Source organism: Mauremys mutica, chromosome 1 (genome assembly GCF_020497125.1).
Source record: "Mauremys mutica isolate MM-2020 ecotype Southern chromosome 1, ASM2049712v1, whole genome shotgun sequence".
In the NCBI taxonomy this organism is placed as follows: Eukaryota; Metazoa; Chordata; order Testudines; family Geoemydidae; genus Mauremys; species Mauremys mutica.
Genome location: NC_059072.1, coordinates 95,031,717 through 95,057,259, shown reverse-complemented (window position 1 = coordinate 95,057,259; position 25,543 = coordinate 95,031,717). Strand labels below are relative to the sequence as shown.

Here is a 25,543-nt window from a genome sequence, read left to right as displayed (position 1 = left end):
AACTCTGACGCTGATTGGTGCGCCTGTTGCTACTTTCTGATTGGCTGGTTCAGGTTCCGCCTCCCCCACATGTGTCCATGCTCAGGCTCTTTGCCGCTCGCCTGCTCTCTGTGCAGCTGAGCCGGAGGAATGTGGTGCAGCCGCCTTCTGAGCTACCCCCTCTCGCAGGGGCAATGCAGTTCCTACAGGGCAAGGACGGCCCTGGCCCAACTCAACCACGTCCTGGAGGCTGAGCTGGAGAGCATCCGTGGCGCTGGTACCTGGAAGAGTGAGAGGGTTATAACATCAAAACAAGGGCCACACATCCATGTAGAAGGCAGCAGAGGAGGTAGGTATTGCAGCAGTGAAATGTAACGCGTCTCCGGTGCTGGCTAGACGGGGAGAGGAGAGAGACACAGCGCAGTTACTAAAAGCCATAGAGGATTATGAGACACTCCAGAAGAATTTAAGACTATTCAGGGGAGAGTGCAGCGCTGTGGCAGATGAAACTGTTGGCTACACTGGCGCTTTACAGCGCTGCAACTTTCTTGCTCAGGGGGGTGAAAAAACACTCCCCGGAGCGCAGCAAGTTACAGCGCTGTAAGGCGCCAGTGTAAACAGTGCCCCAGCGCTAGGAGCGCAGCTCCTATCGGTGTAAACTAATCCCCACGGGGAGGTGGAGTACCTGCAGTGCTGGGAGAGCTCTCTCCCAGGGCTGGCGCCGACCACACTCGCACTTCAAAGCAGTCTGACCCACCCATGTGCTGGGGGGAGAGAACCTGGATAGAGAACCCTGTGTGCATATGCAGTAAAAACATGAAAATAATTATTGAGTGTATTTTATAAAAGACATGGAAAATGCAATATTATTTCAGGAAACGCCTGCTTTGGTGCAATGTGTTTTCAGATTACAAAAGAGGTAGCTGAGATTATTGAATCAAGGGCAACGAAGATCGATAGGTCCTGGGTAGAAGTTACATACACCAAAAGATTGCAGAATGAAGGGTTGTTTAATTTAGGTGGGAGAAGTGTTTGAGAAGATTTAAAGCAGCATTGTCAGGCTAAAATAATATTTTTTTAAAAAGTAAAACAAAGAATATTGAACATCTAATTTAATGGACATTGTTTATACACTGTTTATTTTTTGCATTTCTCTCAGCTTGGACAATGATGTTAGATTAGCCAGTTTGTTTTGTTTCTAGTCAATATATCTTTGGGGTTCTGCACAAGCACAATGTGGCAAGGCAGTTTGTGAACATAGTATGGGGCTTTTCATTTGTTTTTGTGTTTTTATTTGAAAACTTTCTCTTTGAATTAAAAAACAAAACCCAATTCTGTGAGCATCAGCTTTTCTAAAACATCATTTATTTTTGTTTGTTTTTAAACAAATACATTTTGGCCCTAATTTGACCCGTCTTTATGCCTATAACAGACAGATTTATTATTATGAGGACTATTATGAAAGATGGTCAGATCCTTCCTTCTTATGACGTCCCATAATATGAGAGCTAGGGATCACTTGATGAAGCTAATGGCAAGTAAATTTAAAGCCAGTCAAAGGAAATACTACTATGTGCCGTGTGTAGTCCAGCCTGTGGAATCCTTGCTGCAGGAGGTCACGGAGTCAAATACTGCAACTGGAGTATTTAAAAGATTTGGATGATTTTATGACCAATGATAACGTTTGTGTTTATGCCAGCTAAAATAAGGCAATCAAAACTCACACTTCAAGAAGCAGAGTGATCACTGCAGGGGTTAGGAATGAATTTGTTCCTTTTTTTTTTAAAGGTTTTTTGGATGACAAATGCAAGGCAGTAGTATTTATGAGCACTGGACTGGGTCTTGGAAGATGAGTTCTTCGCTCTTCTGCAGATTTCTTGCGTGACCTCAGGCAAGTCACTTGAGCTATGTCTACACTGGCAATTGAACAACAAAACTTCTGTCTTTCAGAGGTGTTACCACGCCCCCCCCCCTCCCTTCCCAATCTCCCTGAAAGGCAAAAGTTTTGCTGAGAACAGCACTTTGTTGGTAGGTGCGCTCTCCTGCTGACAATGCAAACGCTGCTCGTTGGGGGTGGAAGTTTTTTGTTGGCAGGAGAGCCAACAAACAGTGGCTACACAGTGCGCCTTTTAGCAGCACAGCCATGTTGTTAAAAGCTGTGTAGTGTAGACATAGCCTTAGGCGGTGTCTACACTAGAGGCCTTCCAGCGGCACAACTCTAAGGTCTCCTGTGTAGTCGCTCTGTGCGGGCAGAAGAGAGCTTTCCTGTCAGCATAATTAAACCACCCCCCACGAGTGGCGGTAGCTATGTCTCCCGCCAACATAGGAATGGCTACACTGGCGCTTCTGTCAGTGTAGCTATGTCTCCCGCCAACATAGGAATGGCTACACTGGCGCTTCTGTCAGTGTAACTTATGTCACTCAGGGCTTGGCTACACTTACAAATTTGCAGCGCTGCAGCAGGGTGTGAAAACACACCCTCTGCAGCGCTGCAAATTGCGGCGCTACAAAGCGCCAGTGTAGTCAGAGCCCCAGCGCTGGGAGCCGCGCTCCCAGCGCTGTCCGTTATTCCCCACAGGGATGTGGAGTGTGGACAGCGCTGGGAGAGTTTTCTCCCAGCGCTGGTGCTTTGACTACACTTAGCGCTTCAAAGCGCTGCCGCGGCAGCGCTTTGAAGTGTAAGTGTAGCCAAAGCCTCAGAGGTGTAGTGTTTTTTTTGTTTTTTTTTGGTTTTTTTTTTCACACCCCTGACAGACAAAAGTTTTTCCAACAAAAGTGGTAGCGTAGACATAGCCTGACTCTCTGACTCTTCAGACTTGAAATAAGGTGGAGACCAGGTGGGAGAGGTAATAGCTTTTATTGGACCAACTTCTGTTGGGGAGAGAGACAAGCTTTCAAGTCCCACAGAGCTCTTCTTCAGGGCTGGGAAAGGTACTGTGAGCATCACCGCTAAGGGCAGGTCTACACCTGCACTGATGCAGCTGCACTGCTGTAGGGCATCTGGTGAAGACGCTCTATGGGCTAGTCTACACTGGCAACGCAGTGCTTTAACATGGCTTGTATGATCGTGGCAGAGTGCTGGGAGAGAGTGAAAAGTGTTCACCCACAGGCAATAGTCAATTTTTGTCTTTTATCATTTTCCTGTGTGAGTTCATTTGAGACTGTAATGATTGTCTGGTTTCACACACATAGTTGTTACTGTGGAATTTAGTGCATTGGCTGAGGTACACTACATGTGATAGGCAAGTGTAGGATGCATGGATTTTGAAAGGTGTGTTGTGGGGGGTGGTGATCATTATAGCAGTGGATATATGTCTGCAGGTTTTGCATTTGTTGTTCTGGCAGGGTCTGGTGCTGCTTTGAGTTGGTGTGTCTTGGTTTGTGGGGAGCTTGCTTCTGATGATGAGCTTGGGGAGGTTGTTTGAAGGCCAGAAGTGAGGGATCAGAAAAGATTTCTTTCAGGATGAGGTCTCCACTCAGTATGGATTGTAGTTGTTTAATGAAACCCCATATGAGTTCCAGCATGAGGTGATGCGATCTACTTCTCTGGTGGAGTGTCCTTGTTTGGAGAAGTTGGTTTTGAGTGTATTAATGTGTATATCCCAGACTTTCTCCTCAGAGCATGTTCTGTAGTACCTGAGTGCCTGGCTGTAGATAACTGATTTCTTGGTGTGTTAGAGGTGGTTACTGGATCTATGAAGGTAGGTGAGGCAATCCGTCGGTTTCTTGTATATGGTTTGTCTGTAGGGTTCCATTGTTGAAACTGATTGATGTCCAGGAAGTTGATGCTATTGTGGGAGTGTTCCAGAGAGAGTTTAATGGACAGATAGTGGTTTTTGAAGTTGTGGTGGAATCTGAGAGCCATCTGTCCAGAGGATGAAAGTATCATCAGTGTATGTCAGGTATATCATTGGTTTTGTGGTGCACTTGTCCAGAAATTCTTCAAGGTAGCCCATGAAGAGGTTGGCATATTGGGGAGCCATCCTAGTAACCAGGGCTGTTCCCAGGGTTTGGACAAAGTTTTTGTTGTTGAATGTAAAATTGTTATGGGCGAGGATGTAATGGATAAGTTGGGAGAGCGTTTGGGGTGGATGTCTGAGGGTTGTCCATTGTCTTGTAAATATTTGAGGCAGGCAGCCATGCTGTCATTATGAGAGATGTTGTTGTATAGGGAAGTGACCTGCATGGTGGCGAGGATGGTGTTCCAAGGGAGATTGTTAACGTTACGGAGTTTGTGGAGGAAGTCGGTTGTGTCCTGGAGGAAACTGGGCCTTTGTGCGATGAGTGGTTTGAAGATGGTTTCTATGAGTTCCAGTATTCCTTCAGTAAGAGTGCTGTGGCCAGATATGTTGGGTCTGCCTGTGTTCCCTTCTCTGTGTATCTTGGGAAGCATGTAGAACAGGAGTGGGCAAACTTTTTGGCCCTAGGGCCACATCGGGTACAGAAGTTGTATGGAGGGCCTGGTAGGGAAGGCTGGGGGAGGTTATGCCTCCCCAAACAGCGAGGCGTGGCCTGGCCCCCGTCCCCTCCCTGCTCTCCCCGCCCCACTTTACCTGTGGGGTGCGCGAAAAGAGGGCTCAGTCCTTTCCCTGTGCGTTTCCCCTGCTCGGTTGGCTGCTATCCCTGGCAGTTGGGCAGGGCTCGCTCCCTGTCTGGGCTTGGCTGCTGGGGACAGGGGCCAAGCATGCTGGGCGTGGAGGGGGGCCCTGGCTTGCTCTGCCCCTGTCCCCGGCAGTAGGGCCCAGGCCCCTTGACCGCTCCCCCTGCAACCTCCCCTGCTCCTCATCTCCCCTCCCGGAACTCCCCCTGCTCCCTGACTGTGCCGCCCTGGAGCACCAGGTCTGGCAGCGCTATAGCCGTGCCGCCTGGCCGGAGCTGCAGCCACGCTGCCCAGGCACTGGGGGAACTGTGACTGTGAGGGAGGCAGGGGGGCAGAAGGGGAGGGGGCAGGGGCTAGCTTCTGCCCTGCTCACTGAGCTGCCGGGGAGTTGGGCTGGTTCCTCCACAAGCCTGTCCTGACCCCGCTCCCTGGCAGGAGCTCGGGGGCCAGAGGGAAGGGTCCTGCGGGCCAGATGTGGACCGTAGTTTGCCCTCCTCTGATGTAGAAGGTGCCTGGGATGAGTTAGTGGGAGATGAGTTTGTAGAGTTTCTCTTGGTGTTGTTTGGGGAAGGATTTGATTATATACTTAAGTTCCTGGGTAAATTGCGATGTGGGGTCTTTTTTGAGTTCTTTATAGTAGGTGGTGGTAGAGAGTTGTCAGTTGGCCTCATTAACATAGTCGTGTCTGTTGGTTTGATCACTAGCTGGTGGTTAGATTTCAGGACTGTATGGCTGTCCTCTCAGTGGTGGATAGATTATGGCGGATGTGATGTTTGCTATGGATTTTGTAATCAGTTTTTTTTCCCTGAAGCAATGAATGTAATGATCATGGGTGTGGTTTCGTCCGCTCTGTGGTATCCAGTCTGATTATTCTTTTTTCTTATGATTGGTGGTGGGGACGTGCTAATAGTGAGTGGTGTTGTCATTCTTTGAGGAGGAGACAGTGGAAGTATTCTAGTTTTCCACACGTTAGTATGGCATCAGGTTCTGTAGTGGGACAGATGCTCCGTCCCTTGGAGAGTACAGATAATTCAGCTCCAGTGAGGAGTAGTCTTGATAAATTGATGACGTTTGGGTGTCGTGTAATGTCCATGTGGTGGGTACTGGTGCCATGGTTTCTCCCAGAGGTGTTCTGCGTCAGTGTTGTTCTGTGGGTTGTGGAGTAGTTGTAGTTGGTTCTACTTTTTGTTTTTGTGTTGGATGGCTGTCCTCGGGGGTTTTTTGATAGTTGTTTTGGATTTCTTGCATCATTTCCAAGTAACTTTCCTGTTTGTGTTTTTTTTTCTTCCAGTGTGTGGTGCACTTTTTAACAGTGAGGGTAATTAATCATGGGAACAAATGACCAAAGGTGATGGTGTATTCTCCATCACTGGAAATTTTAAAATCAAGATTGGATGGGGCTTTTTCTATAAAACATGCTCTAATCCAAATAGGACTTCCCTAAATAAATTCCTGTGTCCTGTGTTACGCAGGAGGTCAGATAGATGATCACAGTGGTCCCTTCCGGCCTCAGCATTGTGAATCTCTGCCTCAGTTTCCCCACCTTTCAAATGGGAATGCTAATAATGTTGCCTTTCTCCCACACTATGTTTTGTTATGATGCCCAGCATAATGGAACCCCAATCACAGTTGGGGCACTATTGTAATACAAAGAATAAAAATTGGCCTGGTGCATTGAGAGTAGGAGCTCTTGTTTCTTCTTCGAGTGCTTGCTCATATCTATTCCAATTAGGTGTGCGTGCGCCGCGTGCACGTTCGTCGGAAAATTTTTACCCTAGCAACACTTGGTGGGTTGGCTGGGTCGCCCCCTAGAGTGGCACCGCCATGGCGCCGAATATATACCCCTGCCAACCTAACGGCCCTTCAGTTCCTTCTTACTGCCTGTGTCGGTCATTGGAACAGTGGAGTGCGGCTTAGCTGATCTCCACTTCCCTAGCTACTCGTCGTTCTCTCATTATTTCTTGTGTATATAGTTGAAATTTCTATAGTTGTAGTTAGTTTTATTTGTTCTATAACATAGTTAGTGTATATAGTTAAGAGGGGTTCGGGGATTAGCCCCTTCCCCGCACCCAGTGCCGGGGCCCATGCCCCGTGCTCGGCCTGTCACAAGCCGATGCCAACAGGAGATCCCCACGACTCCTGTCTTAAGTGCCTCGGGGAATCCCACCTCGCCGATAAGGGCCGGATCTGCAAGGCCTTTAAGCCGAGGACAAAAAAGGAGCGGGACTTTCGTCTGAAACAGCTCCTGATGGAGGCAGCTCTTACTCTTCCGCCCTCGGCACCGAGCGCTGGACAGTCCGCAGGCAGAAGCGCTTCTTCGGCACCGGATCGCACCGGTACTGCTAAGGCCTCTCGGCGCCGACCGTCGCCGGCATCGATGTCTGTTCGGCACCATTCCCTCTCCCCACGGGTGAAGAGGCATAAGACTCCTGCTGCTTCCGTGCCACGTGCACCGCAGCCAGAGCACTCGACTAAGTCGGACCGCCTGGCACCGACACCTGCCGCAGCACCGACAACGTCGGTACCGTCGATTCTGGTCCCGCAAGGGCCGTCGAGTCCTGTGCCTGAAAGCTCCCCGGCACGAGCCGTGGTTGAGCTCACTATTCCCTCCACGCCGGAGACATTTTCCACGGCAAGGGAGCTGATCGTGATGACAGAGTCTGCACTGCCTCAACCCCCGGCACCGCCGGTGCGGGTCATACAATCTATAGGCAAAGGGGGGTCTCAGACCTATCCTAGACCTGCGAGAACTCAACAAGTTCATGATAAAGTTGAAGTTCCACATGGTATCCCTGGGGACCATCATCCCATCCTGGAGTCCCGGAGACTGGTATGCCGCCCTCGATATGAAGGACGTGTATTTTCACATTGCCATTTATCCTCCACACAGACGGTACCTCCCGTTGTGGCCAACCGTCAACATTTCCAGTTTACGGTCCTTCCGTTTGGCCTTTCTACAGCCCCAAGAGTATTCAGAAAATGCATGGCTGTAGTCGCCGCCTCCCTCCGCTGCCGTCGGATACACGTTTTTCTGTATCTCAACGATTGGCTCATTCGAGGGACCTCCGAGACACAGGTCACCCATCATGTGGGCATCGTCAAAGACCTATTCATGCGTCTAGGCCTGATGATCAATATAGAGAAATCCACTCTGATTCCCACACAGAGAATAGACTTCATTGGGGCCATCCTGGACTCCAGTCTCGCCAGAGCCTGCTTACCACAGCCTCGGTTTCACGCGATGGTAACAATTATCCAAGACCTGCAGAACTTCCCGACAACTTCGGCTTGCACTTGTCTCGGTCTCCTGGGTCACATGGCTGCCTGCACGTTCGTAACCAAACACGCCAGGCTACGCCTCCGTCCCCTCCAATCTTGCCTCACCTCGGTATACCACCCGGGCAGAGACGGCATAGACATGATCGTCACGATCCCCCCCGAGCATTCTAGGCTCCCTCGACTGGTGGTTGATGCCGTCCTTGGTATGGGCAGGGATGCCGTTCCATCCGCCTCAGCCTTCTATGTCCCTGACGACGGACGCGTCATCTCTCGGCTGGGGTGCTCACCTCGGTCATCTTTGCACTCAAGGCCTTTGGTCAGCTCAGGAGCTGGCCTTGCACATCAATGTCCAAGAGATGAGAGCAGTCCGCCTTGCGTGCCAGGTGTTTCAACAGCATTTACAAGGCCGTTGTGTCTCAGTGTTCACAGACAACACAACGGCCATGTATTACATAAACAAACAGGGAGGGGCACGGTCCGCTCCCCTTTGTCAGGAAGCCATCCTGCTCTGGGACTTCTGCATAGCCCACTCGATAGACCTGGTAGCGTCCTTTCTCCCAGGGGTTCGGAACACTCTGGCGGATCGCCTCAGCAGATCCTTCCTGTCTCACGAGTGGTCGATTCGTCCAGATGTTATCCATTCTGTTTTCCGGAAGTGGGGCTTTCCCCGCATAGACCTCGTAGCTTCCCACGAGAACAGGAACTGCCAGACATTTTGCTCCTTCCAAGGCCTCTCCCCGGGCTCGATCTCGGACGCTTTTCTGATGCCGTGGACGAGCCAACTGCTTTACGCCTTTCCACCCTTCCCACTGGTTCACAGGGTCCTGCTAAAACTCCGCAGGGACAGAGCGCACCTGATCATGATTGCTCCAGCGTGGCCCAGGCAGCACTGGTACACCATGTTGCTCGACCTGTCGATAGCCAACCCAATTCCCCTGCCTCTTCGCCCAGATCTCATAACTCAGGACCACAGCAGACTTCACCACCCAGACCTGCAGTCCCTTCACCTCACAGCATGGCTGCTGCGTGGTTAAGCCAGTCCGAGTTATGTTGCTCTGCCTCGGTACAACAAGTACTCCTGGGTAGTAGGAAATCTTCCACTCGATTAACATATCTGGCCAGGTGGAAGCGTTTCTCTTGCTGGTGCGAAAAGCATAGTGTTACTCCCACCGAGGTCTCGATCCCTACCATCTTGGACTACCTCTGGTCTCTCAAACAGCAGGGCCTAGCGGTATCTTCATTGAGGGTGCGCTTGGCGGCCATCTCTACCTTACACCCAGGGGAGAGTGGCTGCTCCGTGTTCTTGCACCCTATGGTTTCTAGGTTCTTCAAGGGCTTGGAGCGCTTATACCCCCAAGTACGCCACCCTGCCCCAACCTGGGACCTCAACCTGGTTCTAACCAGTCTTATGACTGCCCCATTCGAGCCGCTAGCAACCTGCTATACCTGTCCTGGAAGATAGCTTTCCTCGTAGTCATTACATCGGCCAGACGAGTCTCCGAGCTTCGGGCTCTCACGGTGGACCCACCGTATACTGTGTTTCACAAGGACAAGGTGCAGTTGCAACCACATCCGGCCTTCCTCCCTAAAGTGGTATTGGCCTTTCATATCAACCAGGATATCTTCCTTCCGGTCTTCTTCCCAAAGCCACACTCATCACGACGGGAGCAACAATTGCACTCCCTGAACGTCCGTAGGGTGCTCACATTTTATATCGAGCGGACAAAGCCTTTTCGTAAAATGCCCCAACTCTTCGTCACGGTGGCAGACCGAATGAAGGGCCTACCTGTCTCCTCCCAGAGGATTTCATCTTGGGTGGTGTCGTGCATCTGCACCTGCTATGACTTGGCTCATGTTCCATCGAGCCACCTCACCGCACATTCTACCAGGGCTCAGGCTTCATCTGCTGCCTTCCTGGCTCACGTACCTTTCCAGGAGATATGTCGTGCAGCTACCTGGTCTTCGGTCCACACCTTTGCCTCACATTACGCACTGGTTCAACAGTCCAGAGATGATGCAGCCTTTGGCTCAGCAGTTTTGCATTCTGCAACATCTCACTCCGACCACACCGCCTAGCTAAGGCTTGGGAATCACCTAACTGGAATCGATATGGGCAAGCACTCGAAGAAGAAAAGACGGTTACTCACCTTTGTAACTGTTGTTCTTCGAGATGTGTTGCTCATATCCATTCCAAACCCGCCCTCCTTCCCCTCTGTCGGAGTAGCTGGCAAGAAGGAACTGAAGAGCCGTTGGGTTGGCAGGGGTATATATTCGGCGCCATGGCGGCGCCACTCTAGGGAGCGACCCAGCCGACCCACCGAGTGTTGCTAGGGTAAAAATCTTCTGACGAATGTGCACGCGGCGCGCGCACACCTAATTGGAATCGATATGAGCAACACATCTCGAAGAACAACAGTTACAAAGGTGAGTAACCGTCCTTTTTTGACAAAACCCATGGAGAAAACGCAGCCTTTCTACCCCACTGTATATAAATTTCAAAACCCACTTAAAAAACCTAAGCCACTCACATGGCCAACCACCATCTTCCATGAGCTGGTTGGTTGTATCACTCTGGGATATATTCTAGACATTTGATATTCCTATTCTATAAAAAGCTTAACCCACACCTGGCTGTTGATGATTTGTGTCTGTGAGTGCATATCCCTGTCTAGACAAGGACCTATCTCTGGCAGTATTTCGGCCCATTTATACTAAATCACAACAGAAAAACCAAACAGACAGAACTGGGGAAGCTGACTTCCTGCTGCCCCCTGATATGGTTAATACATAGGTAAAGATCTGTCTACAAGAGAGAACCAACTTTTGACTGTGTCTTGTGATAGCATATTGCAGCTCAGTCATCGGACACTGAGGCTTTTGTAGTGTATCTTAAGCCCTTAGGCGCTAACTCTGTTCTTCAAACAGAATTACGAAACTGTGTTTAAACATGCTTGTTGCTAACCTGTTTTTTAAGGGCCTAGGATGACCCTGATCCTGCAAACATATGCATATGCTTTAATTTAAGCATGCGAGTGATCTCTTCTATTTATTTATATATTTTTTTTTATAATTGGAGATATACCAATCTCCTAGAACTGGAAGGGACCTTGAAAGGTCATCGAGTCCAGCCCCCTGCCTTCACTAGCAGGACCAATTTTTGCCCCAGATCCCTAAGTGGCCCCCTCAAGGATTGAACTCATAACCCTGGGTTTAGCAGGCAAATGCTCAAACCACTGAGCTATCCCTCCCTCATTGAGTTCAGTAGGATTACTCACGTGAGTAAGGATAAGTATGTGCATAAGTATTTGTAGGATATGGGATTATGGTTTGGCAAGCCAGTGTGGTCAGGGCCTAATTTTGCTAGATTTCTACATATTTAAAACAAACAAACACCCCTCCGCCTCCTCTTCCCCCCCCCCTCCCCCCCACTTTTTTCGGTAGTTTAATGAACATGAAAGGTGTGGGGTTTTTTTTTGTTTTTTTTAAAGATAGTTTGACCCTCTCTGCATTGACTGGCCATAATGAGGGTTTATTTGGATGGAAAGCTCTTTGGGCCAGGAGTGTGTGTGTGCGCGCACGCAACACCTCGCACAATAGGACTCTGATACTGACTGAGGCCCTTGACTTCTACCATAGTATAAATCAGGGGTAGGCCACCTATGGCATGTGTGCCGAAGGTAGCACGCGAGGTGATTTTCAGTGTCACTCACACTGCCTGGGTCCTGACCACCCGTCCGGGGGCTCTGCATTTTAATTTAATTTTAAATGAAGCTTCTTAAACATTTTAAAAACCTTATTTACTTTACATACAACAGTATTTTAGTTATATATTTACAGACTTATAGAAAGAGACCTTCTAAAAATGTTACAATGTATTACTGGCGCGCGAAACCTTAAATTAGAGCGAATACATGAAGACTCGGCACACCACTTCTGAAAGGTTGCCGACCCCTGGTATAAATGTTAAACAGAAATAGTAAGCATTGATCCTTATCCGTTCCCAGCCCTTTGTGGCTGGGACCTGCCACAATGGTGACGGTTGAATGGGGGTTGTCAGTGTCAGTTTCAGAAACCCATTTTTGTTTAGTGAACACCTGTTGTATTTCAACCTTAATTTCAAATGTAATCTTTAGTATGGCTCGGAGCATTCAGTCTCTAGCAGGAACTCAGCCCCATGTCCAGAAACTGTCTGAAAAGCTGGGACAGAGCACACAGCAATCCACTCCTGGAGCAACGGGGGTTCTACTGGCAGGGCCAATAACGTTGACTGATTCCCTCCCTGCCTGGAAGCTGGTGGTGGGTGTTGGACAAATCCCCAGAGGAAGAGTGGAGGCAGGAGGAGCTTGGCTTCCTCTAAAGGACTTGAACCAAACCCAGGACTCACCAGGGGGAGAGGACACCGAGGAGGCTGTGTCCGAAGTTTGTTGTTTTCCATAGATCTGTAACGCTCTTGAGCTTTTTAATAATAAAGTGTGTGTGCGAAATTCCTTTGCTAAGCCTGCATGTCCTTGCTTTGCTGCCGTGTTGTCCCGGGAGGGGTTAACTAGAAATAACCAGCGATCCCACAGCCAGATGGACTCTGGGGAATGTGTCTAAGCAACTGGGGGCTCTGGGGCTAGGGCAATGGTTCCTAGCTCTGAGGCGGCTGGACTGTGGGGTCTCGCTGTCAGATGTAGGGCCTGCACCTGGTAGTATGCCTGAAAGACCTAGTAGTGGGAATAGTGACCAGTCGCTACCCAGGCCCAGGGAGCTTAGCAGCACATGGGATTTGTGGTTGGAGCCAGTCACAACTGACTGGCGTCTGTTCAGAGAGCGGGATTCGGTTGTGACATTGGCTTTCTATTTAGGGCCTGGAAGAGGTGATACTTGCTCATGTTGTCATCTGAGAATTGGTTTGCCTACTTTTATCTGAGGTTTTCAGATTTTCATCCTATAGTCAAAAAACAAAGTGACCAGAAAAAGCCAGGATTTTAGCATTGTCCCTGAATCAGCCTTTTTTTGGAACCTGAATTTAAAAACCAGTACAACCGGAAACTCAGCCTGCCTTCTGAAGCAACAGGCAGCCTGTTTCCTGCTGGATGGAGATCCCAGGTAGACGGATCCTTGCTGCCATGCCTCTGCTTATGTGAGGAGAGAGACAGAGGAAACTGGCTAAGCTGTTACAGTAATGGGTCATTGTGAAGCAATTGGACTTATCTACTTTTGCTCAATAATCAGCCATGGGGGCATGCTGGAAATGTGGCATAAGAATGTTTCCATGGTTCCGGGCACATACCTGGCTGCTTTTGGTGTGTTAGCTTCAGTCCTGCTATTGGCTGAGGTTTGTTCTATTGTCTTGCTGCATCAGAGGGTGGGTAGGATTTATATGCATTGCTCACTCCTTCCTGCCCTCCTCCTCTTTGCAGAGATCCTGAATTTCTGTGCCAATAACTATCTAGGGCTCTCCAGCCACCCTGAGGTGATCCACTCTGGACTAGAGGCCCTGGAGAAGTTCGGAGCTGGCCTCAGCTCTGTCCGTTTCATCTGCGGGACTCAGGTATGGGTGGGGCTGTGATCCAGAGTGGAGTAGTCACCTTTCCCTGGGGCTAACACCCAATCATCTGTCACCAAGCCACACTGCTCCCAGGTGGAACCAAGAGGGTGCTTTAGGTCTGTCATTTGGGCTCTCCTGGCTGGCTGGCTTCTCTGTTCTAGTCCCTCTTTTCTCTCCTTTTCCTTCCCCTTCTCCCTTACTTCTTTCTCCTTTCCTCCTCCATCTGATCTCTTCTCCTGTCCCTCTCCCCATGGATGTGCTGTCCCCACTCCCTTCCCTTTACTCCTCACTCTGCCCCCCCCAACACATACACACCTTACTGTGTGAGCCTGACCCTTCCACTCCAACAAATAACCAGGTCTCCACATGGGCTCCTGGGAGAAGGCAAAGCCCTCGCTCCCATTCTCTTGCATATTAATTAGCTGCCATTCTCCACGATTTCTTCCCAGGATCTTGATTTTTTCCCCCAAACCAATCCTATATCTACCACCGAGGAAAGAAGCCTTCAGCTTTGCCTATAACAACAGTGCAGGCATGCTGCTCGTGTGCTTCCCTTTCTCTGAACACTTATCAGCACATGCATGTCCACACAGACACAGCTCTACATGCTTATCCGTACACATGGCCACACAGACATGCCCCTACATGCACTGTCAGTTTAAGGGTATAAAATAGGCTTTCTCATGAAACCAATTTAAAAAAACCCAAGATTGTTTTTTTTTTTTAACAAACAACCTGAGGAACTCTAGTTATAAAATAAACACCCCAAATTTCCCAGGGCCAGACCTGCAGCTACAATAACTTGAGGTAGCTTCCATGGCATCAATGAAGCTACCCCAGTTTACATCAGCTGAGGATCTGGGCCCTTTGTGTGGCACTTAAACTTTTTGGTGCAACATCTCAGTTAAAAATAGTAAGTGCCTCAGCACAAGTGCCCTGTCCGCAGGGCTTAGGAGCGGAGCCCAGAGCTGGAGCCCGGAGCAGCTCCAAAGCAGTGGAGCTGCAGGTTTTTGCCTGGAGCTGGAGTGAAGCTGGAGCACAGCTCCAAAGCCCTGCCTGTCCGTGTTGGTTTGGAGTCTTGTGGTTGTAGTGATTGGTTTGTGGGACCAAAAATTCTAACCACAATTTAGGTTCCTTTGTGAGAGAACTCATCTAGGGAAAAAAAATAGGCATCCCACGCAGAAAACCATGGCAAGCAGGGAACTCTAGCTGGACCACTGGTCATGTTAATAGAAATCCCTCACTCTCTGTCTTGGCTTTCTCTAGAATATACACAAGAACCTGGAGGAGAAGATCTCTCGTTTCCACCAGAGAGAAGACGCTATCCTCTATGCCAGCTGCTTTGATGCCAATGCTGGTATCTTTGAGGTTCATAGTGCATGTGTTGTGCTTTGTGTGTAGGGGGCAGCAAGGGGAAGGGCTACATAGGTAACAAGCCAAGCTCCCAAAGCTGTTGCTTCTGCTGATGATCACATTTCCCTCAGCAGGTTGCAAGCTGAAGTTAAGGGAGATGAGATAGGGATGGAGAGAACGCCCAATGGCTCTGTGTGCTGCTGGGGTAGGGGGCTGAGGTGCCATGGAGCTTTCTAGTCAGCCTTCATCTCCTCCTTCCTAGTAGGGTGACCATCACAACGAATCCTAGGTTTTGGGTGGGCCTCTGCAGTGGAACCCATCCAGCTGTCTCCTCAGAGCGACCCATCACTGTTGGCCACTTTCCACAAGCCTCCAACATCCCCAACCTGAGCTCTCTGGACCCGCTCACATGAGAATTCAAAACGGATGCAGCCACTCCACCTAAAAAGTAGGGGAGGTGGCTCATGCGTACTGGCGAGGGTGGCTGAAGCCTGCAGTGGAGGATGGGTAGTCCCTTGTGGGAGCATGGTGATGGCGAGGATCCCAAAAGTGTGGGGCAAGAGGCGACTGTCCCCAACCTAGGCCCAGCCCTGGTAGAGGAAGTCATCGCATCCTGTAGGGTTGGCAGAGATGTGGCTTATGGAACAAACCATGCAAAGAATGCAAAGGGAGAGGAACCACATGGCGGGGAAAAGGAGCTGAGAGATAGAAGCCTTAGTGTTGTATCCCATGACATGAGGAGAGACGTGATGCCCTGGCACTGCCCCATGAGTGGCCTGACCACCAATAGGATGCAGAGGGTTCTGGTGGTCGGCTAGTGAGGCTGCCAAGCCAGGAGTACTGTGGTGACACAGAATTTTGCTCATGTATCTAGCAAGGATGCTCCCCCCGTAACCCACCGCAGCCCATTGTTTTGCTGTCCGCAGGCACTGCTGACCCCAGAAGATGCAGTGCTGTCAGACGAACTGAATCACGCCTCCATCATTGACGGGATCCGCCTGTGCAAGGCCAATAAATACCGCTACAAGCACATGGACATGCAGGACCTGGAGGCCAAGCTGCAGGACGCACAGGTACAAAGACATGCTCTCCCCTGGGAGTGCACTCAGTCTGTGTGACCCACTGCCAGTCCAGGAGCAAGGTGCCCATCTCCCAGAGAATAAGCTTGCATCTCCTAGAGGAGTAACCTCCTTTGGCCAGCATTTGAAGCAGCCTTGCTAGACTCTAGGGAGAATCCAATCCTTTGCTCGTTGGTGGGAGGAAGCCTGCCAGAATGTGAGCTCAAGGATGGATAGAGGGGAGATGGTGGGTGGGGGCCATATATTGATGTACTGGGAGTACTAGACCCCAGTCTCCATTTCCTCCCACTTCCCAAACACATTTGCTCAAGCAGTTGTCTTTAGCCATGATCCCTTGCAGCCTGCCCCACTCTCTTCCACAGAAACACCGCCTGAGGCTGGTGGCTACTGATGGTGCCTTTTCCATGGATGGTGACATCGCCCCACTGAAGGAGATCTGCAGCCTGGCCCAGAAATACCAGGCCCTCGTCTTCATCGATGAGTGCCACGCCACTGGCTTCCTTGGGCCCAATGGGCGGTACGAGACCAGACCTTCCTGCTAGTCCCACGTCTCTCTCTCTGGGGCTAGACCAGCCACGGGTTTGAATATGGGGTTTCATTCCTGTGGGGCTGTGGATCCTTAGAGCCACTAGTCCTTGAAGGCATCCACACCTGGCCATTGACCTCCCCCCACTTTTTACAAGATGGTAGCACCCTCCTTTCTACACCTGTCTTTGTGTCAGGGAGTGGCATAATGGGGGAGGGCTCAGATTTTGCGGGTAGCATTCTCAGTCTTGGGGCGTGGGTGGGCGGGGGCCTGTTCGGAGCATACTCAGAGGGGCCGTGTCTCTGCTCTGACTTATGAAACCACCAGTTTGCTGTGTGCGGGAAGTAAGAGCAGCCTGCACTGGGGAGGGATGAGGCGCCCACGTGCTGAGCCCCCAGTGCTGCCTTTGCTAGCAGGGCTGGCTCCCTCCTGCAGGAGGCGACCTCACCCCATCTGGAGAGAGAACTCTCCTGAGGAGGCCAGCCAGGCTGGCTAGGCATGCTTCCCTGGCCTGCTCCCTGCTGCTTTGCGCTGCCGCTGGCTGGACAAGGCCTTCCCCTCCCACAGCACGGCACATCGAGATTTCACAACCTGCATCCATAGCTACTGTCCTGGTTCTGCGTATCCTTCGTTTTAGGACAAAGCTGGTGGTGGGGATGCAAATGGGTGGTGGTGCCCATTGGGTTAATCTGACACTGGAGGGGTGGCCACTCCATCAGGACTGGGAAAACATCAGAGCCATGCTGGAGAGAAAGTGGCAATGAACTGGTGCCAGGGCCCAGCTGCCACAGCCCAGCCCCCCAGGTTGGAGCTGCCCGGGCTGATGGGGTCGTTTTCTCTCCTCGCAGGGGTACTGATGAACTGCTGGGAGTAATGGACCAGGTGGACATTGTCAACTCAACGCTGGGGAAGGCACTTGGAGGAGCAGCAGGTTCAGATATTCCCCTTTCTGGGGCCTTGTCTTTCTACATGGCCCTGTACCCGAGAGCTCCCCAAAACCCTTCTGTCCCATCCCTTTAACAGTACAGAACCGATGGGGAACACCAAGACGTGGACAGGAGCCAAAGGGCCTGGACCCAACAAGGGTCACTACAGCAAGGGTGAAGGGGGCCTAGCAAGCCCTGCCAGGTGCACCCTCCTGTGACCTCCCTTTGGAGACGTCACACCTGGGCACCCATTAGTGAAACTAACCAGCTGGGATCCCAGGCGCTGCTGCCTGTGTTACTGGGTGTGTGTGTGGGGGGGGGAGAGCGGGGGGGGTGTTCCTGGGGTCCTGTTGGTGGCTGTTCCTCCCCCTGTCCCGAATGATGCTCTCTTTCTGTCTGCTCCCCCTGCAGGTGGCTACACAACTGGCCCCAAGGCCCTTATCGACCTGCTGCGCCAGCGCTCCCGCCCGTACCTCTTCTCCAACAGCCTGCCTCCTGCCGTCGTGGGCTGCGCCTCCAAGGCCCTAGACCTGCTCATGGAGAGCAACGCCATCGCGCAGTCCATGGTGGCCAAGACCAGGCGGTGAGGGCTGAGGACCTGGGATCCTTTCTCAGGGGGAGACCCCCCAACAAGCCCCTTCTCCATGCAGTCACTTCCCTGCCCATCTCACCTCCTTGGCCAGTAGACTCCTTTCTGCTCAGGAGTGAGTTGTCTCTGGTTCATTTTCCATCCTCTGCTGATAGCACCACCTGTGGTTTCCATGGAGATGGCTGTGCTATCACAGCCGTGGAATTACCTAGTGCGAGCTCCAGCATGATGCCACATGCCAGGCACCAGTCTGGATGCGGAAGGCGCCATGATAGCCAGAGTGGCACAGCAGAGCCTGCCATGGAGCCTTTGAGGTGTGCAGAAAATGGGAGGGGATCTCGGAGGAATGGCCCCTTCCGCATGCAGGTTGAGTGGTGCGGAGTTTGATCCTGGCCATGGAGGAGCCAGGATGGTGCAAAGCCACACAGGTACCAGAGCAGTGGGCTGGTGGCTGAGGGGAAGGGCTTCCCCGAGCAGGGATGATGAGCTCCTCTTCCCCCTCCCCCGGGCAGGTTCCGAAACAAGATGGCTGCAGCTGGATTCAGCATCTCAGGGAACGATCACCCCATTTGCCCTGTGATGCTGGGCGAGGCCCGGCTAGCGTCAGTGATGGCTGATGACATGCTGGAGAGAGGTAAACCCAGAGGAGGCTGGGGCTGTCAGGTGGTGGTGTCACGTGCAGATGAAGGGATGGCCTCTGATCCTCTTTCCCTGTAGCTATCTTACTCCATGTCTGGTAGCCGTAGGGGATTTTCTGTACCTCCTCAGCCCCTCCAGCAATGGGAAGCGCCCTGCTCTAGTTATTCCCTTTCACACTGCCTCTGCTTTGCTATGGGGCTTTGGAGAAGAAATTTTCCCCATCCTGCCACTCTGCCGGGCAGCACATACACCATTCGCTCTTCCCATTGCTTCCCTCGCAGCTCTGTAGGGGGCGCCCTTCCAGTACCAGCATGGAGTTGTGTGCTGCTGTCTGATCCCGGCTTACCGGGAGGGCACGGGGGGAGAGAGAAAAGGAGCTAAAACCCCTGAAGACCCCCTCCCACCAGTAAACGAGCCCCAGTATTAATGTTTGCCTCCCCCTTGCACATGACTCTCATCACCAGGCATTTATGTCATCGGCTTCAGCTACCCCGTGGTCCCCAAGGGAAAGGCGCGGATCCGGGTGCAGATCTCAGCCGTCCACAGCGAGGACGACATCGACCGCTGCGTGGAGGCCTTCACAGAGGTGGGGCATAAACATGGAGCGTTGCCCTGACGAGCCAGCTAGCATAGGGGATGTGATGGGGCCTTTCTCAGCCTTTCCACAAGCAAGACCGTGCCTAGCCTGGGGAAGAACCATAACCAGAGTGATGCCCAGAAGATAGTAGGATGTTGAAGATAAAGGGATCCTGGCCTCTGGGAGGCGTTAGCCACCGTAGCGTTCACAGGGGTGGGGGCGATGGTTTGGGAGCGGCTCTTCATGTTACAACACGCATTAAAGATTCAGCCAAGACACAAAATCGGCACAAACAAGCATCTTGGTGTGATTCTCCCATCCCAGGCCCGCAGTCTGTTCTTCCCCTCTTTCCCGCTGCTGCCTGCAGAGTTGAGGAGCCCGGAGGGGTGGGGAAATGGTGTTTTCCCCTGAAGACTGCCATGGAGGGTGGGGGGTTAGAGCCTGCTGTTAGTAACCACTGTACACTTAAAAGGCATGGTTCATCTTAGCCCCTCTGAACAGTTCCAGTGGCATAAAGGGGCTGGAAAGCCAGCAGATCTGTCCCCTAGGGAATTCCCCCAGTGCAGAGGGGAGCTGGCATAACAACTCTATGCCATACCCATTGGTGCACCACCTCACTCTAACTGCTGCAAAGGGCCCATTAGCCCTGACTGGGATGTTGGTGCCACTGTCGCTAGGGGGTTGGGGCCACTCTCCCCTCTCTGTTAATAATTTCCATGCTGCATTGGCCATTTTAAGCCCTTATGCTCAAGTTGCTGCCCCGGTCTTCAGAACACTTCGCCTCCCGTGTTTGTCTCTGCTGTTCCTCTGTAGGAGGCAGAGGACATGCAGCTCAGTAGGTAGACCAGCAGCATTGTACCCCGTGGCCTTCTGGTGGCTCGTCAGGACTAGGCCACAGGTAAAATGGGCTGGGTTGGTTCTTGCTACCATTCTTACCAAGTCTACAAACAACAATCACCATCCAGTAGAGGGCGCTGCTGCCCAACGTCTGTTCATAGAGGAAGGCTGAGGCGGGAGGGAGGGAGTTCACAGAGGCTGTGTTGTCTCCAGGGGTTGAGGAGATGATCGCATTTGATGACAGAAACCTATAATTTGGATTCATTTGTTGCAATTATAACACGCCAGAAAACATGGAGCGAGGCCGGGCGCTGGGACTTGTTTGTTCAAACTCTTTGTGAGCGATTCACTTTGCAGGAACCAGAAGTGAACCTGAGACACCACCCAGGAGAATTTTTGGCATCGTCTTTGCTCTAAATCAGAAACCTCCCGCTTGTGCGTGTGCATGCGGGTGCCGTGTGTTGGCACCACTCGGCAGGGCAGGGCAGGGAAGTGCTAACATGAGTTGGTAGCTAATCCTCCCTGCGTCCCTGGGAGCAGTGGTGGGAAGTGTTACTGCCCCTCTAGAGAGCAAGAGGCAGCCCCCAAGTTAAGGAGGTGCTGGCCTACACAAGGTCTGTAAGATTTGCCCCAGCCCCTTGAACTGTATCCAGCAGCAAACAGGAGGCCAGATGGTGCATGCTCAAGGCAGCCCACCTCACTGAGGGGATGGGCAGCTGTGTTTTGCCCCTGGTGAAGCCTCTAAATGGTCTTTATTAAGAGTGAGAACTCAGGCATCTCTCTTGGCAGTTCTTTATCCAGTGATGCAGCTTGAAAATTAGTTGGCTGTGCTTGTCGAACTGCCACCAAGACACCTATAATAAGCGGCTGGAACAGGGAGGCAGAACTAGCCCGGTTTGTCTCCACTGGTAGCTGCTAGCCCACAAGAGGCACCAGGAGAGAGCTCCTGGGTAGCAGAGCCACCGCAGGACCAAGAACAGTAATTTCTTTCCTGTTACTTTTCCATGTAAGCAATCAGCGCACTTGCCGCTGGGCACTCGGTGATGGGATGAGAGGTGGTTGGGGGCCTGGGAAGGGAGCTATCCAGGAGGCAATTTTTGTTCAGATTTGGTCTCCACCATGAAAACAAATGGGACTTGCCCTGTTTTAAAATGAGAGGGGGCTAAAGGATCAGGAGAACACTTGCTCCGGTTCCCAAAGGGCTCCTGTGTGAGTGCTTCCCATCTGGTCGGCTCCAGCCTTGTGAAGATCTCCAGTCATCAGAGCCTGCTAGCACCGGCACTAGCTGACTCAGAGCAAACCCCCTGCTATGGGGTACCCCTAGCTGAGAGGAAGACAGCCGTGTCACCGCCAGTGTACGCAGAACAAGCCAGCTCTCTCTCATGGCCACAGAAAATGATGGGAAGCTGCCTGCCAATTAGGGGCCCCATTGTACCATGATGCCAGCAGGGAGGGGCTAAGCCTTGGGTGTGCGGGGGGCACTTTACGCCCCCTTGCAAAGCTTCCACCATTTTTTGTCGTCTAAGCTAGTTTTATCTTCTCACAGCCTGTATCTACTGATGCCCTTTTCTCTCCAGTATGGGTAGGACACTTCGTCCTAGGCTTGCCCCTGCATCTGGTGCACTTGAGTGAACCTGCAGCAACTCTTCTGTTCTAGTCCTGGGTTCCCACACAGCTCTACCAAATACTAATGTGCCCCATTCTTGATCTGCAGCCCCCTGCGACTCCAGACCTGCTCTCCCAGTGCCCCTCCGTCCTGGTCTGCAGCTCTCCCTGCTATTCTAATCCAGCACCCACGTCAGCCAGGAGTGTTGCTGAGCCAGGGCGCACAGGGTGATGGTGGTAAGAGGAATCAGACCGGGGAGGAGAGGAGAGAGGCAGTGCCCCTTTTGCTCCTGCCAAACTCTCCCCTAGTAACAAGATCCTTGTGCCTCCTTCCCCAAGTGGCCCAGTTTCCCTCTTCCCCCTCAACTGCCAACCCCCTCCCGAAGGGGCCAGCCCCCCCAGCCCCACACCACCCAGCTGCCAGACCTGCCCCAGGGAGAAAAGCTTGACTTTACTGCTAGTTGCCCAAACCTCCCCACTCCCGCTGCCTCCTCTGTCCCCTCCATCCTCCCACTCCCCTTTAGCTGCCAAACCCTGTTTCCATCCAGGTCTTCCCCAACAGCTGCTCTGGTTCAAGACCCAACTGTGCAGTTTCTGCAGCAGCGTGAGCAAAATGGGGAGCTCTTGAGCAAGCAAGGGCTTGGAGAAATGAAATCTTGCAAACGAATAATGCCCCGTCAAGTGTGGGATTTGTGTTAGTATTTAATTCACTGCAAAGCTCTGGTTCTCACGGTTTCCTGGTGTATGTCACACTGCTGCAGATGCTGCAGCTTCTCACAGCGTTCCTTCTGCCCTGTGCCCCACAGAAATCAGAGGGTGCTTGCTGCTCAGCAGACTACACAAAGCCAAGGCCATGCATCCCCTGCTATTCTAGTCTAGGGCTCTCCACAGTTCTGCTGATGCACCTCAATACTGATCTGCCGCTCCCTCCCTCCTATGCGGTCCAACCCCTTGCAACCCACACCAGTGCACCTTGATCCTGACCTGCCGCTGTTTGCAATGCGCACATGTGCAGCCAGCGTATCTCAATCTGAATCTGCAGCTCCCCTCTGCTCTTCCCATCCTGCGCAGAGGCAAAGACACTGTTAGCAGTGCGTTGGTGCTCTGCACTGGGCTAATGTCCACCGAGCTCATTTCATTACTGATGCCAAGGCAGCAGTTGAACCCAGTCCTCCAGAGCCCCATTAACTCTGCTCTACACAGAGAAGTACTGAGCTGCAGGCAAGCGTTTCGCTGTAAGTGATATAGGTCAGTAGACACAGACCGAGCCCTAGGGGAGAGGAGGGCTTGAATCAAGGTAGCCACGGAGGCTGCTGCAGGCCCGGAGATGAGAAGCACAGGGCTGCTTTGGGTTCATTTGTTTGGGCTGTGTCGGGAAACGGAGCCGACCCTGGCCCAAGTCCTTCGCAGCAGATAAATCGCTCAAACAACGGGCAGGCACAAGGACTCCCTGTGTAAACAGCTAACCACTGCCCTTCCTCCTGGCACTGGCCACCTTGCCTCGGCTGTCTCTCTTCTCCTCGCTCCCAGGTAAGGGATAGGGGACAGAGGGAGCAGGAGTGACCCCACTGCCGAGAGTCCGCGCCAGTGCCCAGTAAGCTTAATGGGAAGGCTCCCATGATTGCAGTGGGCTGTTTCAGGCCCATAGTACAGAACCCACCTCCTCCTGACCCAGCACTGCCCTGCTCTGCCACCACAGGGAACCCTCCAGCACCAGGGGTCGGGGACCTTGGTTTAACAGAGCAGCACAGCACTTCCTTCCCTTTGGGATTACCCTTGCTGTGGTAGCGCTGGGGACAAGCCAATGTCCTGGCGTGAGGATTCGAACCTATGACCCATAAGCAAAGGCCCAGCAGGCTGTGCCACGGAGCCAAGCAGCTGTGGATAGCAAAGGGATCAGTTTGGCTCCATTTGTATATTAAACCCCACAGACTCCTACAAGTTCTTATTCTGTATCTTTATTTCTGCATACACACAGCAGGGCTTCCTTTTGGTAATAGTCGTCGCCAGCATTTCGGTAGCACATTGCCCCCATGGATCCCAAAGCTGTAGAATTAGGAATCTAAACCTGAGATGACTAGTGGTGCCCCCAGTTCCCATGGCACTCTGTTCCTGGCTTCATTCCCTTGGAGATGGGAGGGGAGCCCAAGTTCTGGCTCCCTCTCTTCTGTAATTTTCTAGGGATCCCCAGCTTTCCACACCCTCAGGACTTCTTCCAGGAGGATGCTGGATCCTGGCTGTAGTGGGTGGAGAAATCAGAGGAGTATCTCTCTGTGATATCTTGCTGATCCGGGTGGAGATGAGAACATCTGGAGAGGACTCCCAGCTCTATCTGCAGCAGGGAACGTAGGTGGGATCATGCCGTCCTTCGCTCAGCCTCTCGAGCCTTGGCTGCGCAGGCAATTTCAAACTGCTGCAACATGACAGCAAACCCCTGAAGGAGCACTGAGGTGGCAATGCACCTGTGACCCCACCCCTCCAGTGGGGGAAGAGTCCCCTGCCCCTCACTGTCCTATTACCGACAGGAGCACTTGCAAGCAGACACTACTGGGTAGGGGATCTGCCTCCAGGTGCATTGCTGGAGAATCCTACCCGTGTCTGTGGCTGGGTCCTTGCTCATCCAGCAGTGCCAGACCAGGAGCTTGATGTGGGTGAACTGGGCAGGACGGCAGGTCATGCCAGGAGGCCAGGAGCAGCCAGTGTGGGAGGTGTCGCACTCTGTGTGGCGGACCCAACGTGGCCAGAAGACAGGCCCCAGATCCACCCAGGATGAGGTCAGGTGGCAGGTGGCGCTGTCCACCAGCCACCGACGGAGGCGGTGGGCCACAGCTTGGCTTAGGTTGCTGGCCATCCCCTCCTCAGGGGGCAGCAGGACAGGGAGCTCCACATTTTCAGCCTCCTGCAGCAGCTTCTTCCGGTAACGGCTGGTGCCATCAGCCAGGTCCTGGCTCAGGGTGCCCAGCTGCTCCAGGCTGGTGTTGCGGCTTCGTGGGTCCTGCGGGGACATCCAGAAGGGGTCGTATGAGGGGCCCAGCAGCTTCAACAACCGAGGGGCCCTGAGATGCTTGGGCTTGGGGGAGTAGTGGTAGTCATTGAGAGAGCGGGACAGGCTATATGGCCTCACGTGGGCAGATGGCTTGCTCCGGATGAGGTGGATGTCAGGATTGGGTGGCGTGGTCTCACTGATCTTCTCAGGCAGCAGAAGGTCCTCACTTAGGGGAAGGTCTCCCTCCTGGGAGAGGAGAGAGGCTCCAGAGGGAAGAGGCCCCTGGGCCCAGCTCCCCAGCAGCAGTAGGCAAATGAAACCTGCTCTGGCCATCTCCATGAAGGGTGCAGCTCCTTCAGGGCTCCCCTTGCGTGTGTCTTGCTGCAGGCTGGCACTCTGAGTTCCCTCCCTCTATCTCTCTGGTTATCAGTGGATCCCTTTGGCTGAGTGAAATCCTTCCCCTTTCCCCTAGTTACAGAGTCTGATACCAGACACTGCTGCTGTCACAGAGACACAACCAGCTATTCACAGGGACACACACACACACAAAATGGATGAGTGGGTGCAGAGGCAGTGGGTGATGCCAAGTGCAGTGGGTGCAGCTGCAGGAGTACAAGTGGTGCCGGGGGGTAGGATTAGAGTGAGTTTTGCTGACTGTAGAGCAACAGTAGGTGCTGCTGGGGTTGCATGGTGTTGTGGATGCTGCTGGTCCCACAGGTGCTGCTGGCAGTGTAGAGAAGCTGCTTGGTAGAGGGAGGGTAAGTGGGGTTGTAAAGATGTTCCTGCCTGTTGGGGTGCACTATGTCCTGCTTGGCAAGGAGGGACAATGGGGGTTGCTGGGGAAGTGGGGCTGTGGCAGGGTGTGGCTGAGGTTGTAGACGTGCTGCTGGTTGTAGAGGTGTGATGGGTGCTGCTGAGGGTGTAGGGAGATGCTGCTGGAGGCACCATCTGTTGCTGGGTGTTGGGGGAAATCTCATGGCTAAGCCCTGTTGAGCAGAGTTACTGGAGCAGGCAGCACCAAGGGGTGCATGAGTG

At 52.4% G+C, this 25,543-nt stretch overlaps 2 protein-coding genes across 2 annotated transcripts; one reads left to right on the top strand and one right to left on the bottom strand.

Annotated features, from left to right (window-relative positions):
- The first annotated feature begins 96 nt into the window (after positions 1-96).
- GCAT (glycine C-acetyltransferase) lies at positions 97-19,373 on the top strand. The gene is made up of 9 exons (XM_044985841.1): positions 97-328; positions 13,264-13,394; positions 14,658-14,759; positions 15,671-15,817; positions 16,186-16,340; positions 17,198-17,280; positions 17,687-17,858; positions 18,377-18,498; positions 18,968-19,373. Exons 1-9 carry the CDS (start codon positions 130-132, stop codon positions 19,117-19,119), a joined length of 1,263 nt encoding a protein of 420 aa, XP_044841776.1. The 5' UTR covers positions 97-129; the 3' UTR covers positions 19,120-19,373.
- A 4,137-nt stretch (positions 19,374-23,510) lies between these two features.
- On the bottom strand, positions 23,511-24,932 carry LOC123348380 (noggin-like). The gene has a single exon (XM_044985901.1). It carries the CDS (start codon positions 24,845-24,847, stop codon positions 24,038-24,040), a length of 810 nt encoding a protein of 269 aa, XP_044841836.1. The 5' UTR covers positions 24,848-24,932; the 3' UTR covers positions 23,511-24,037.
- Between the last annotated feature and the right edge of the window lie 611 nt (positions 24,933-25,543).